The 13,795-nt window shown below is 50.0% G+C and overlaps 1 protein-coding gene and 1 long non-coding RNA gene across 2 annotated transcripts; both read left to right on the forward strand.

The window, feature by feature from the left end:
- Positions 1–313: 313 nt before the first annotated feature.
- Positions 314–7,798, forward strand: CFL1 (cofilin 1). Its single transcript, XM_083417127.1, has 4 exons — positions 314–545; positions 3,310–3,617; positions 4,886–4,962; positions 6,905–7,798. Exons 1-4 carry the CDS (start codon positions 543–545, stop codon positions 7,015–7,017), a joined length of 501 nt encoding a protein of 166 aa, XP_083273253.1. The 5' UTR covers positions 314–542; the 3' UTR covers positions 7,018–7,798.
- A 2,245-nt stretch (positions 7,799–10,043) lies between these two features.
- LOC310666396 lies at positions 10,044–11,525 on the forward strand. The gene is made up of 2 exons (XR_014505895.1): positions 10,044–10,753; positions 10,930–11,525. It is a non-coding gene; the product is annotated as an uncharacterized lncRNA (long non-coding RNA).
- Positions 11,526–13,795: the final 2,270 nt, after the last annotated feature.

The following is a 13,795-nucleotide window of genomic DNA, read 5'->3' on the forward strand; positions in this document are numbered from 1 at the left end:
TTCCTACTCAAAACGCCCCCTGCTTGCCGAATGTGGCCCTCCAGAGGTTGACTAGACTCCAGCTGCCGGCATCCCCGGCAATCAGCCCAGGCTGGCTGGCATGGATGATGGGAGCTGGAGTCCCGGCGGCCGCAGGTTCCCCCACTCCGGCCTGTCACAGTGAACTACGTTTCCCAGGATTCTTGGGGGGGGGGGAGTCGGGAATGGGAAAGGCCAGTGGAAAGGAGACGAGGCCTTTTTTGGAGAGAGACTGAAGAGAATGGGGGAGGACTCGGTTTCCCATGGCGCCCCGCGCCCGGACCGGAAGCGGCTCCTCCTCGGGAGGCGCCTTAAAGCGGAAGCGTCGTGCCGGGGCGGGGCTGCAGTTCCTTTCGGGCCTCGCTTGACGCGCAGACAGAGTCGGAGCCGCCGCCTCGGAGAAGGAAGCAGCAGTCGCCGCCGACGCCGCACCAGCAGCAGCAGCTCCGAGCGCGAAGAGCACCGCCGACGCCGCGCACACCTTCTCTCCCTCCTTCACCTTTCCCTTCGTCGCCTGCAGCACCATGGTAAGACCCGGCGCGGCCCCTCGCCTCCACCGCCCCCCCACCGCCCGCCCCACACACCGGGCCGCCATCTTGTCTCCCGGCCGCCATTTTGAGGGGGGCTCTCGGGGGCCCCTTTCCCCCCGCCCCACCTGGCTTTGGCGGCGAAGGTGCCTCTGTGGCTCGATGTAGCGCCCCCCCCCCGCTTAGCCCCTCGCCGTCCTCCCCCCTCGCCGCATCCTGGCAGTCACATGGCCAGCCACATGGGGAGGAGCTATTTTCTGTAGTGGGAGGGGGAAGGGAAGCCCCTCATCCTCCCAATCTCCTCCCCCTCCCCCCACCACACCCGACCTATATATCACCCTTCTGACGGGGTATGATGCTGGATGGAATCTTCTTTTTTCCCTTTTACACCCCCCCCCCATTTTGTAGAGCTGGATGAGAGAGGGTAGAACCCAGGACCCCCATAAGTGTGGGGTGTGCAAATGCCTTCCGAACCTACATTGCCCTTTCTTGCTTCTTAAAATGACTTAATTTGAAAGACCTGCGCAGAGGGAACTCGCTGCCCTCTTCCTTTCCCGGACCTCTGTTCTTTCCCTGCCGCCGCCTCCGTCCCTCCCGCTCTTCCTCTCTCCCTCCCTTTTCCACATCAGCTTCTCTCTACGGAGATGCAGGTTGAAAGGGAAGAGGGATATATAGAGGAGCCTATTGTGTGTAAGTCCCGGCGCGGGGAGGGGGGGGGGAGTCAAGACTCACGTGGCTGTGGCATTGCAGCAGTTTTATCCCCCACCCCACTCAAAAGGCCTGGATAAAACTATTTGCTCCCTCTCCAAAGAGCAGGTTCTAAATGTTGGCTGAATGTGGCATCTCTCCTAAAATGTCTATCAAATGACACTCTCAGGCTTGTGGTTTATATCCTTCCTGCAGCGAAGAGCTGGCCTGCCAAGAGACTCCTTAATAGTGCTGGCGAGAAATTCTTGGGCTCTTGATACTCTCACCTTTTTCTCCCCCTTGCCAAAATTGCTCTCTATTGCCGGTTGCCCCCTTTTTCACTTCCCAAACTCTGAACTGGACAGGCTGCTTCCCTTGCCCGGGATTTGCACCCCTCCTAAGAGATCCCGTGTTGTTTCCCAGCTTCTGCTGGTGACAATAGATCTCTCCGCCTCTTAAGAAAAACCACAGTCCTGAGCACGCATCTTCTGAATGCTGCCACTTAACCTTCTCTCCTCTTCCCCCCCTCCCCCCCATCCCCTGCGACACAAGTCTACTTCCTTTTCTGGTGTTGGAGGCAGGAGGCCAAGCACCTCCCTCCAGACTGGCGGCTTTGGGGCACCTGCTGTCTCTGCTCTTGCATTCTGTGCTTTTCCCACCCCAGAAAGCTAGTGCCAGATTCCCGGCATCTCTGCTCCTGGCCTCCCCTGGGGGCAGGCATGGAACCTAGGAGATTTTTCTTTTAAAAAAACACTCCCTAGTTGGTTTATTTCCAATTCTGGCTATATACCACTCCCAATCCTGCCTTCCACCATCATCCTAACCTTAACCTGAATCCATTTCCTTCTATCTCTTCATTTTAGTGATGGGAATTTCTGACTCTGTTTAAAAGGTCAATTGGATGGGCCCCTCTGTGTGTGTGTGTGTGTGTGTGTGTGTGTGTGAGAGAGAGAGAGAGAGAGAGAAGTCTGCTCCAAATTCACTGTCTAGTCATTTGAAGAAGTCCTTGTAAAAAAAAAAAAAAGTTTTATGTGGCTTAACCCCAGATGACTCTGTTGGAGTCAGTTTCTTCACAGAACCTGCTCTGACCAGGATAGGGAAAGGCATCTAGGTTTAGGCTCTGGAATCTTGTCCATAACTGCCCGGGCTCAGTAGCCGGCCAAAATTTGTGGTTGCCTTAAACCTTTTCCTCTTCATTTCCTGTAGGGATGGGGAGTTTGAGGCTTATCTCTATTGCACATGTGCTTTGAAGTTGCCTCTGCAGCGCAAGATCAGGGAGAAAATCCCTGCTCCCCAGTTCTGAGCTCAGGAAGAGGGTGGGGGCTGGTCTGTGTCATGCTGTACTTCCGAAGCACTCAGAAGGGGGGGGGGGCAGTGATGGCTCATGCTTTACAGAGTTTGAAAGGATTCTTATGGCAAGTGAGTTTGCGGATCCATTTTTGAGCCTTTGCTATTTTGCATGGGTAAATGCAAGTTCTTCTGGATCAGCCTGGATGTCATTCTGAATAGCTTAGTTTGTTAGATCATGGAACTGATAACGCCAAGGTTGCAGGGTTCAGACACCGTATGGGACACCAGCATATTCCTGCATTGCAGAGGGTTAGACTATATGGTCCTCAGGGTCCCTTCCAAATCTGTGATTCTATGGATCAGACCAAAGGCCCAGTCAGCCCAGCATCCTGTTTTTCCACAGTTAAGCAGGCCATGAGGGCAACCTGGTGTTTCTCTCCAGTGACTGATATTCAGGCACAGTTGCACCTCTGAACATGGGCGGGTCCACATAGTCATCATGTGTGGGAAGCTAGTAATCTTGTCTAATCCCTTTCAAAGCCATCTGGGCTAGTGCACATCACCACATCAAGTGGCAGCGAATTCTGTAAATGAATTATGCACCACACGAATAAGTATTTTCTTTATCCGTCCTGATTCTCCTGCCATCTGGTTCATTGGATAACCCAGAGATCCAGTACTATGAAAGTGGGAGGGAATGCATCTTATTCTCTCTCCCACATGTGGAGGCTTTGGTGTGGCTATTGGCTGACTCCTTTCCCTTCTCCCTCCCTCCCTCCCTGGGCAGGCATCTGGCGTAGCCGTCTCCGATGGAGTTATCAAGGTCTTCAATGACATGAAGGTGCGCAAAGCATCCACCCCAGAAGAGGTGAAGAAGCGCAAGAAAGCTGTGCTCTTCTGCTTGAGCGAAGATAAGAAGAACATCATCCTGGAAGAGGGGAAGGAGATCCTGGTGGGGGATGTGGGGGACACCATTGATGACCCTTACCTCTACTTCGTCAAGATGCTGCCGGACTGTGACTGCCGCTATGCCCTTTACGATGCCACCTATGAGACAAAGGAAAGCAAAAAGGAGGACCTTGTCTTCATCTTCTGGTGAGGACTCCCTCCTAAAAACAAAACAAACTAAAGCCTACTCTGGGGCTACTGCCAGGCCCCCCCATATCCCCTGCCCCCAGGCTCCCCCCCTTCCCGTACTCACGGAATCATGTTGAAGAGTAGTTCTTTTGGCCAGAAAAATGCTACCAAGCAAATGCAATCAGAGCAGAGGGTCTGGTGTGTTTGGAACCCTTTGTTGGAGGCTACTTCCCTGGCTACTTTTTCCGAGCTGGACACGGATTCTATCTGCTCCAGCCACCCCCCTCCCCCAGTCTAGCCTTGCTTCCAGATCTCATGAAAAGGCTTATTCACGACCTGTCTTGCCACTCTTCTTCCCGGGTGTCAAACCAAGGGCTGTTGATGCCTTGGAAAGAGTTGAGAGCAACCCGCTGGAGAAGATAGCAAGTGACTGAGCTTGGCTCAGGGCTCTAGGATTTCCATGGCAGAACTCGAGGATTTCACTCCGGGCACCTTAGTTCTTTTCAGAGTTGACAATGGGGGCAGAGCTGCTTTGATGTGGCTTATCTGGAAGTCCTAGGGATAGGGGTAGATCGCTGCCTCAGGCACCTTCAGTGCTTCCTGGCACTGTTGCCATGATAACGTGGGGTTAAAGTCCTTTTAGGGAAGCATCCCTCCACATGTATGCACCCGCCTCCCATATACCTGGGATGCGGAGAATATAAATCCGTTGCCAAGCAGTTCAGTTTGTGCCCATATCAAATTGTGGCATGGCAACAGCACAACCATTTTAAACACCCTGTATATCTCAGGTAAGGGGGGGGGTATAAACAACCCAGGAATGAGAGGCAATTGTTGCCCTACACAGTGTGCAAGGAAATTTGGGCTGTCCTGTTGTAGTCTTCAATTTAAAAGGCTGTAGGTCATGGAATCTGTAGCACAGAACTGGGGAAACCTGGGCCCTCATGATGTTCCTGGGCTAAACTCACCATTGGCCATGCTGGCTGAGACCGAAGGCAGTCCAACAACATCTGGAGGACCACAAGTTCCCCCACCCTCTGTTCCAGCAGGTGAGGAGGAAATGTCTTTGTCCCACGATGCCGTTTGAGGAAGTGACTCCATTAGGCATATGGATGACGTGGCTGCTGCTATACCCTTAGGCATCTTCCCTCCTCTATCCTTGTCCGCTCCTTGAGCTGTTTTCACCCTGTTCAGACTAAGAAGGGAGGATATATATTTGTTATTCCCATGGGAATTGGGGCTGGTCACGCTCCTGATGTTGAGGTTGCTGTTTTGTCTCCCCGCAGGGCGCCTGAGTGTGCCCCCCTGAAGAGCAAGATGATCTATGCCAGTTCTAAGGATGCCATCAAGAAAAAATTAACAGGTGAGAGCTGGTGCGGTTGCCTCTTTCACACCAGGGGGATAGGAGTTGGGGACTGGGCTGCTGTAGCTCAGCAGTAGAGCACATGCCTCTTACGCAGATGGCCCCACGCTGGAGGTAGAGCTGGGAGGGGAGCCGTGTCTGAAATACTGGAGAGCTGCCAGTCAGTGTCACTGTAATTACTGTACTGTGTAGCGATTATTGTATATGCTTGTGTATAAGCCGACTTTTTTCAGAACCTTTTTTATGCTGAAAAAGCCCCCCTCGGCTTATACTTGAGTGAGGGTCCCCTTTGCTGCTGTTGGCGGCAGAGGAACAAGCAGCCCTTTTGGGCTGCTTGTTCTTCCTCCGCCGCTGCCACCATTGGCCTCTGCCTCTCGGCAGCACGCTAAATAGGCAGGGGGCTGGGGGGGAAGAGAAGCCCCCTCTGCCGTATGCACGCGTGCGCACACACACGCACTCCGGCCCACCAGGAGGTTTGTGGTGTGGTGAACTAGCTTATACTCGAGTCAATAAGTTTTCCCAGTTTTTTGTGGTAAAATTGGGTGCCTCGGCTTATATTCAGGTTGGCTTATACTCAAGTATATACGGTAATTTTGCAAGATGCTTTTCTCTTGTGATTGCCTCTCTGCAACCATCTTGGAGGGGCAGAAACTGACCTTGTGAGAATCAAATTGACACTGGCCTCTGCTTTCCTGTGCCCTGGTCCCATCTGCAATAAGGCTTCCCCCTCTCCCAAAATGGAGAGAAGGCCTTCACTTGATCAGAAGTGGCAAATGGTAGGGCCCAAAGTTTAAGACTTGGTAGTACTGTGCTCAGAGGCTCATAGAGCAGGGATGGCCAGGCTATGGCCCCCACAATATGTTGCTGGACTGCTATTAGCCCCAGCCAGCATAAGCAGGTACCACCCTTCATTTAGAGGTTTGAGCCTCCCCAGCAATGTTTCAGTTAATATCATTGTGGGTTGAATCCAGAGTTAAGTTGGCAATGTTGAAATCAGTGGGACAGATTTAGACATTGATTCAGCCCTATGCATCTTTGAAATGCCCTTAAAATGGCTGTTAACAATGTAGTGGTGAAATATTAATTTAATAGTAATTTATTATTTATACCCCGCCCATCTGGCTGGGTTTCCCCAGCCACTCTGAGCGACTCCCAACCAAATATTAAAAACATGATACAGCAGTAAACATTAAAAACTTCCCCAACCAGGGCTGCCTTTGCTTCCTGAATAAACAGTTGATTGGGCTGAAACCCTACTTTTGGTCCCTTCTATGTTGCCTTCTCATTACCTTCACTCTCATGGTCTGAAAACAGCATGCTAATTCCCACAACTGTCTCCCAACTTTGTACTGGCCCACACTTCTCTCCACCTGAAATTGACTTGACCGCTCTCCCCAATCTGACCCCCCTCCCTGCATCTGAATAGCAGCTAAGCAGGCTGAAAGACTTTTCAGATGCTACAAATGGAGCGTTGAAGTCCATCTCTTCATAAGTTTCTTGGGCAGCCTTCGCTAGCCTGACGTCCCACAGATGTTTCAGGATTGCAGCTCTCACCAGCCCCAGCTTGCCGGGGACTGTAGTCCACGATCTTCTGGAGGGTGTCATTGGTGGAGGCTGTTCTTGAGAGCTTTTTCCAGCTGCCACCCGACAGTGACTTTGGCTGTGCAAATTACCAGTGCAATTTGTGCCTGCTACAAATTGCAGAGGTGGGGAGCTGTGGTGGTGGACCAAATACAGAGATTGGGATTAAAGGGGTGGATAACAGATGTGTGTGGGGGGGGGGGAAGGCATTGTTGTTCTTCAGCCTTTGTTCTATCTCTAGTAGCTGCTAGTGGGGAAGGGGTGCTGTTTGATCTGGGGATCGGCCTGTTGAATTGGCTGGGCAGGAATACATGATGGAGGTCTGCAAGAGCCACTCACGTCCCCACCTCTTCCCTTGCAGGGATCAAGCACGAGTTGCAAGCAAACTGCTACGAGGAAGTCAAGGATCGCTGCACCCTTGCGGAGAAATTGGGCGGCAGTGCCGTCATCAGCTTGGAGGGCAAGCCCTTGTGAGCCACCCCCTCCCCCGTTGTGCCAGCGTCTTCGGAGCTTCCATATTATTGGCCCTGTGCTATCATTTTTTGGGGGTTCGGTGGGTGGGACGTGGGGTGGGTTCTCCGTTCTAGTTAGGTTCCGGTTTTCTGCCTTCTCACCTTTTTACCCCCTCTGGTGCTCCCTTCTCATGAAAGCAGCCGCAGCCCAACCTTGCGGCTGCTGTTAAAACTTGCCAAACCAGCTACAACTCCTTCTCCCTGTTTCCCGGCCCCCCAAACCTTCCTCTATCCTTCCTCCCCCTCTCCAAGCCTAGACTCTTCAGGTGGCATTCCTTGAGGCCCCACTTCTTGGCTGCTTCCTTCACCCCATGGGACCATTGGTTTCCTCCATTCCAGCTTTGGGACCACTCTCAAGCAGGATTCCACTCCTGGCCAAGGCTTGAATATGGTGTGGGAGGGAGGGCAAAAGGAAGGGGGCACCTAAAGGCAGGGGTCTCCATGGCCCCTCATTCCAAAATTAGTCCATCATTCCCAGTGTGTAATTTTTTCTTCTTTTTTTGGTCTCTGTATGTGTGTTTTTGGAAAACAAATGTGGAATGGCAGCTGTGTTCCCGGCCCCCCCTCCCAGTGACCCACAACCCTTCCCTTTTTACCGCCATAGTGGCTTTGTGCTTGTCCGTAGTACTGTGTATAAATGAGATATTGTGGAGAAAGTTGCACCCATCTCATTGTTGGGGGTGGAATTAACAAAATATGGAAGCAGCACCAATGATCTTCAATAAAAAAATTAAATAATGCTACCTCTTGGGTGTGTCTGTCTCTCCCCCCCCCCCCTTTTCTTTCTCACTCAACCTGAGCCTTGGGGTTAAGCACAGGGCTGTGTGTACTTGGTGTTAAAACTTTCCTAATTCTCTGCCAAGAAAAGCAACCCATTCAACCTGTGAGTTGCGCCAGGTCACTAAATCTGCTTGTTGTTCTGACAAAATTCTACCTCTGCCAGAGGTCAGACAGAATCCCCCCTCCTTTTCCTCCATCGGTACTAGAAACCTTCATCCACCTGTTTGCTTCCAGCATTAACCAGGTGATGCCCACATGATTTCCACCCCATCTCTCTAGCCACAAGAGCTAGGTTTCATTTTAAATAAAACCTGGGTTTCATTTTAAATAAAACCTGATTGATCATGAATCTAGAACAAACACTTAAAGGTTCCGTCTCATCTAAGACTCCTAAAGCAGAATGGATGGAAAATCGCCTTTCTCTCCAAAATCTCTCTTGAGGAAATGGAGAAAATTAAATGGAGGAAATGTTCGCCTCTCCTTGTGACTTGCTCACTGCTGGTTTAAAAAGTTAATAGCTTACCAAGCACTGCTGGGGAAACTTTTAGTAGTTAAACCTCCTCTTTGTAACCTTCAGAATATGCTCTTTCACGTTTCACAGAAGTTCTTGCCTGCTGGAAGTATTCGCGTGTGTGTACATATATCACAAGCTGAATAGAAAACAGGCACTTCCTCATTTATAACACAGGCCTATCATAGAAGGCTTTTAAAATAGTCTGATGCTTGGACTTTGGTCCGTCCATAGGGTGTGGTGAAAGCACACTGAACGAGCTTTGTGCTTTTCTTTTGCTGCGTTAAGTCCAGGAAGGTGCTATCGACACTTCACGGAGGAAAGTGAATTATATAGGCCCCAAACCCAAGTTACGAGAAGGGATTTTGCCTAAACTTGGGGAAGAACTTGCAGAGGGTATTACGTAGTTATTTGTGGGGAGGGGGAATTGCATCGGGAGATGGGCTGTTTGCTTACAGTGTTTTTAAGCAGAGTCTGCATATTCACCTGCTACAGACACTAGGAGCAGATCGCCTCCATTGTCAACCAGTTGTGCTCCATGACCTTTTGGATCCCTTTCAACTCCTGGGGGTAATCAGATTTGTAAGAAGCGGATTGCCTAAAATTGTGACTTGGCCCCAGGCTGAATTTTTTTTTTCTTTTTGATTGGTAGAGCATGAGACTTAGGGTCATGGGTTCGAGTCCTTTGTTGGGCAAAAGATTCTTGCATTACGGGGGGTTGGACTAGATGATGCTTGTAGTCACTTCCAAATTCCATTGCTGGCTCTTGAAGGCAGCCTCTCCTAACCTGATACCTTCCAGATGTTTTGGACTACAACTCCCATCAGCCCCTGCCTGTGGGGCTAGTTCAGTATGTACTTGAGCGCACCAATCCCACTAAGAGGCAGGATTCTGTGCCCACCTAAGCCCTTTGCACATTGTAGTAATTGAGACTCCTGGAAGAGCTGCCTCCAGCCCCTGCCTACAGCGCGGGCTCAGCTGCCTACCTGCCTGCTTAGATCTCTCTCCTTGGGGTGTGGCTGGCCCAGTTACCTGCTGTCCACCAAGGCAGACCAAAGTCCTGGGTGGGGTTCGCAGCTTTCACTGCCATCTCCTGTGCCTCCAGCATCCCTGAAGCTGAGTCATACTGGCACTGCTCAGTCTCTCCTTCCCAGCTGGGCGTCAGCCAAAAGAGGTTTGGGGCTCGGTTCAGAAAGGCAGCGCAACACCCAAGCTTCGTGGTGGAACGGGTGCTAGATTCTCCTTTGCCTCCTGCTCAAATGCTGGGGAAAGGCTGTAACTCAGTGGTAGAGCACCCCTTGGGTAGGGAAACCAAGCCCCGGGGGCTGGATCCGGCCCAATCGCCTTCTAAATCCGGGCCGCAGACATCCGGGAACCGGCGTAGAATGTGCCCTTTTATTTAAAATGCATCTCTGGGTTATTTGTGAGGCACAGGAATTTGTTTTATTCCCCTCCCCCCCCAAAAAAATTTATAGTCCGGCCCCCCACAAGGTCTGAGGGGCGGTGGACTGGCCCTCTGCTGAAAAAGTTTGCTGACCCATGGCCTACACGAAGCTCCAGGTTCGATTCCTGGCATTTCCAAGTAGGGGTGGGCATCGCCGTCCCCCTGAACCCCTGCGGAACGGCTGCTGGGCCACTGAGCTGGAGGAACCAGTGGTCCAGTTCTGTAACAGCTTTCCTGGCTGTCCTTCCATCTCCACAGCAGACCCATGAGGAATGCGGCTGGTCTGAAAGTGTGTTGGGCCCAAGGCTGGCTGGAGCCATCTTAGCCCGGCACTCAGCGTCACACCTCTGTGGCGCAATGATTATTAGAGGCTGGATGTAATGGCCTTTCCACCCTTTTATTAGCTGGGGATGTGGCTTGCTTCACTTCCTTAAAACGTCGCCACCTGTGGAGCTGCTCTGAGGTAGGCCCTGGTCGCCAGGCCCAGAGTCCCACCTTGACGGCACCACCTCTCGACCGTGGTTTCTTTTACTTTCATTTTAAAGCAAATTTCACGGCGAGGCTGTTTTCTACCTCTCCGGCACTGAAGCCTGGGAGTTTGCCTGCCTCTTGCGCGCATTTGGCATTTGGTTGGCCACTTGTGAGAGGATGCCGGATCTTTGGCCTAATCTGGCAGCACTGGTTTCTAAGTGCTTGCAATTTGTACGATGCTTAAGGACAGAAATGACCGGGGGGGGGGGGCGTATTTTGTTGCTTTGATAGCTGCTGGTAACTGGGATTATTCATAATTTGTGAGAGAGTGTTAAATATCTGCCATCGAGTGTTCATTTTTTAGACCAGGAGTGGTGAAGCCAAGGCAGCCTTCCCATCAGCCCCCTGCTGACATGGCCGATGGATAGGGATGATGGGAGTTGTAGTTCATCAACATCTGGAGGGCTACCGGTTCCCCATTCCTGGTTTTAGGCAGTGGCGTAGCGTGGGGGTGCAGGGGGTGCCGGCCGCACCGGGCGCAACATCTGGGGGGGGGGGCACGCTTGCACTCGCAGCTCTCTGCCCCTACCTGGCTCCACGGGTTAGGGGGTGCAAATTACTTGCCTTGCCCCGGGTGCTGACAACCCACGCTACGCCACTGGTTTTAGGTGTCTGTCAGCGTTTGCTCTCAGTGGACAGGAGATAGCTTGCACATGCTCAGAGGCACTGCTGTTAGCTTCACATTTTCAAATCTGCCCTTTTAAAGTTCAGAATCTTTTTAAGAGCAAGTTGCTATTGATGGCTGTACATTGCTCAACTGAGACTAGTTTCCTGAGCGCATTTTGAAAGACCAATTTCCCCCCCTTCTCCTATCCCTTTGCCCTAAAGCAAACTTGTGGTTAAGGAGTCTCAACTCTTCTTGGTCTCTATTCTTGATGACGCATATCCTTTTTTTCTCTTGCTGAGTGGTAGAGGCGGAGCTTAACTTCTAAATGAGTCACACAAAGACCCAGGCTTTTCGCGGGTGGGGCAGGGAGGATGACCCAGTTTTCTTTTTAAAAGTGTCTCTGAGCTTGCACAAAGTTCCTTCAGCATCAAATAAGTCCCTTGGTGGGACAAGGGTGAATGGCATAGGTGCCCCACCCCAATCTGCCACCAGACTTTTTTCCTGTTGGATTATTCTTCCTGTATTTTAATCACATGTCTCTTCCTGTGTAATTTCAGAACTGGAAGGGGCAGTGTTTTATTTGATCCCCCCCCCCAACACCCCTTTTTCGTGGTTGTATGACTTGAGGGAAAAATAGTGCTTCTGTGTAATACAAAATATATACAGTATATTTTATTTATGCATGTGTATATTGGATGTTTAGATGAAAATCAGAAAGGAATTGCTTTCTCTTTGATTCCCAATCACTACCGGTAACAGTCCGTTGGCACTAAAACAAAATCCATTGCATGCTTATTTGAGAGTAAACCCATCAAACCCAGGAGAGCCTATTTCTGGGTAGACCTGGCCATTCTAATGTGAGGTAGCTAGCTCTGGTGAGAATGGTTTAGTTGGTTTAAATCCAAAACACTTTCATCTCTGCCTCCACCCATGGCTAGCATGTGGCCCCTAACAGATTATCCCAGAGGGGATGCAGCCCTTGATATATATATTTTAAACAATTTTAAATTGTTTTTTGTTGATTGTCCCTGGGCGGGGCTTTAAGCTAGGAGGCTGTGACTAAGAAGAAGGTCTGAGAGTAGGAGAACCTTGTAATTTTGGAAAATAACTCATCAGTGCCCTTGTTTGTGTCAGGTGCATATATATATGGATAAAACACAGGGCAAAGCATTTCTCCCACAGAAATAGGAGTGTGCATGTTCTGATTAAGCTCCTCCCCTTGCCCTCCAGTTATAATTGTCATGGTAACTTAATTAGAAATTGGAAGAATTCGTTGCTCTTGAGAATGACAGGCAGGGGAAATGAGCTCATGCAACAGTCAAAAAGTGGGCTCTGCTGTCCTCTGCAGGCCAAGCATGGTTATTGCATGACTTTTCAAAGCAGCTCTCAAAACGCTGAATTAATTTTTAATTTTTTTGTCATTGGTATCCATCTGTCTCAAGAGACAATGGAGCGCACCTCTGGAGGTGAAGTCAAATCGCTGCATTAGCAGTACCAATGTGACCTGCCTTGTCTGCCGAGGACAAAATCGGGAAGTTTGTAGATAATCCAAGCTAGGGCCTAGAAACCAGACATCTTTCTTTCTGTTTCTTTTTTTGCAAGTTTTATTATTATGCACAGTTATTCCCCCCCCCCAAAAAAACCCCACAGGGTGGGTGGTAGGAAGAAGAGAGATTAATAATAATAATAATAATAATAATAATAAATTTTATTTATATCCCGCCCTCCCCAGCCGAAGCCGGGCTCAGGGCGGCTAACAACAATAAAACAGTACAAACAACACTTTAAAATCATTCATTAAAGGGATTAATTAATTCTGCAGTTCATTTGTTTTTTAATTAAGTGGATAAATTTACAGCACATTTTTGCAGTGCATTTAAACTTTGCGATAAGGTGGTTTCTGCTGCAGCAGAGAAACCTGGTCTAGCTGCAGGTTCTTCATTTACAAAAGGAATAACAATATTCCCTGCTGCATTTAAACCTATCTGCCTTGGCAAAGCCTCTGGGTAACTGTATCTGGTGATGAGTCACTTTTTCCCAGCAGTGCAAGGTTCCACCCTCTGTTGATTCTGCAAATCAGGGCTGGGGAACATTTTGCAGCCTGGGGACTGAATTCCCTTCTGGGCAATTTTTTTTGGGGGTGTATGTGTGTCACATGCTAGTGATGGGCGGGGAGAGAGGGAGAATCAGGTGGAGATACACATGCCGCCCTTGTACAGGAGGCTAGTTTACACACACACACACACACACACACACACCAGTGCCTGTCTGCCCCCCACCCAGGTGAGCAAGAGGCATTATCAGAATTCCAGGACATATTCCATCCAGGCAAAAACACTCAAGGAAGATGCAGAGCAGGGCCAATGTTGGGTGTGGCTTGGGGAGTGGTGCTGAGGCCCTCTTCTCCACTCCTGGTTTCTCTGGCTGAGTTGTTCATGCCTTTGTTCCAGGCTGTATTTTTTCCCCAGGGGTTCCAGTGTCACATATATATATATATATTTTAAATCAGGCTTTACAGGCACTCTCTTCTCCCCTATGGAAAATAAACTGCTTCTTTAAAGTCTCAGTTTACCATTACAAACAAAACAGAAGCGGAATCTCTTGTCTGTATATAAAGTCTGATTACTCTGGCAGTTTCCTGCGTTCCCTTCTTCCCAGGACAGAAAATAGAAGTTATTCCTGACAGAAGAAACCTCCTCAAACTGGAGAAATGAGATACTGGGGTCTTGAAATATTTCTGCCTCCTTGCACACACTTTTACAGTGGTGCAGTAGAGAGCGGAGAACACTGGTAAGCAAAGCTCCAGGAATCCCCACCACTCTGAGCAGAACTGTTGACATCATCTGCCAGAGCGCCACAGTAACCGG

The sequence above is a fragment of the Podarcis tiliguerta genome, assembly GCF_965153285.1.
Source record: "Podarcis tiliguerta genome assembly, chromosome: 16".
Classification (NCBI taxonomy): domain Eukaryota; kingdom Metazoa; phylum Chordata; class Lepidosauria; order Squamata; family Lacertidae; genus Podarcis; species Podarcis tiliguerta.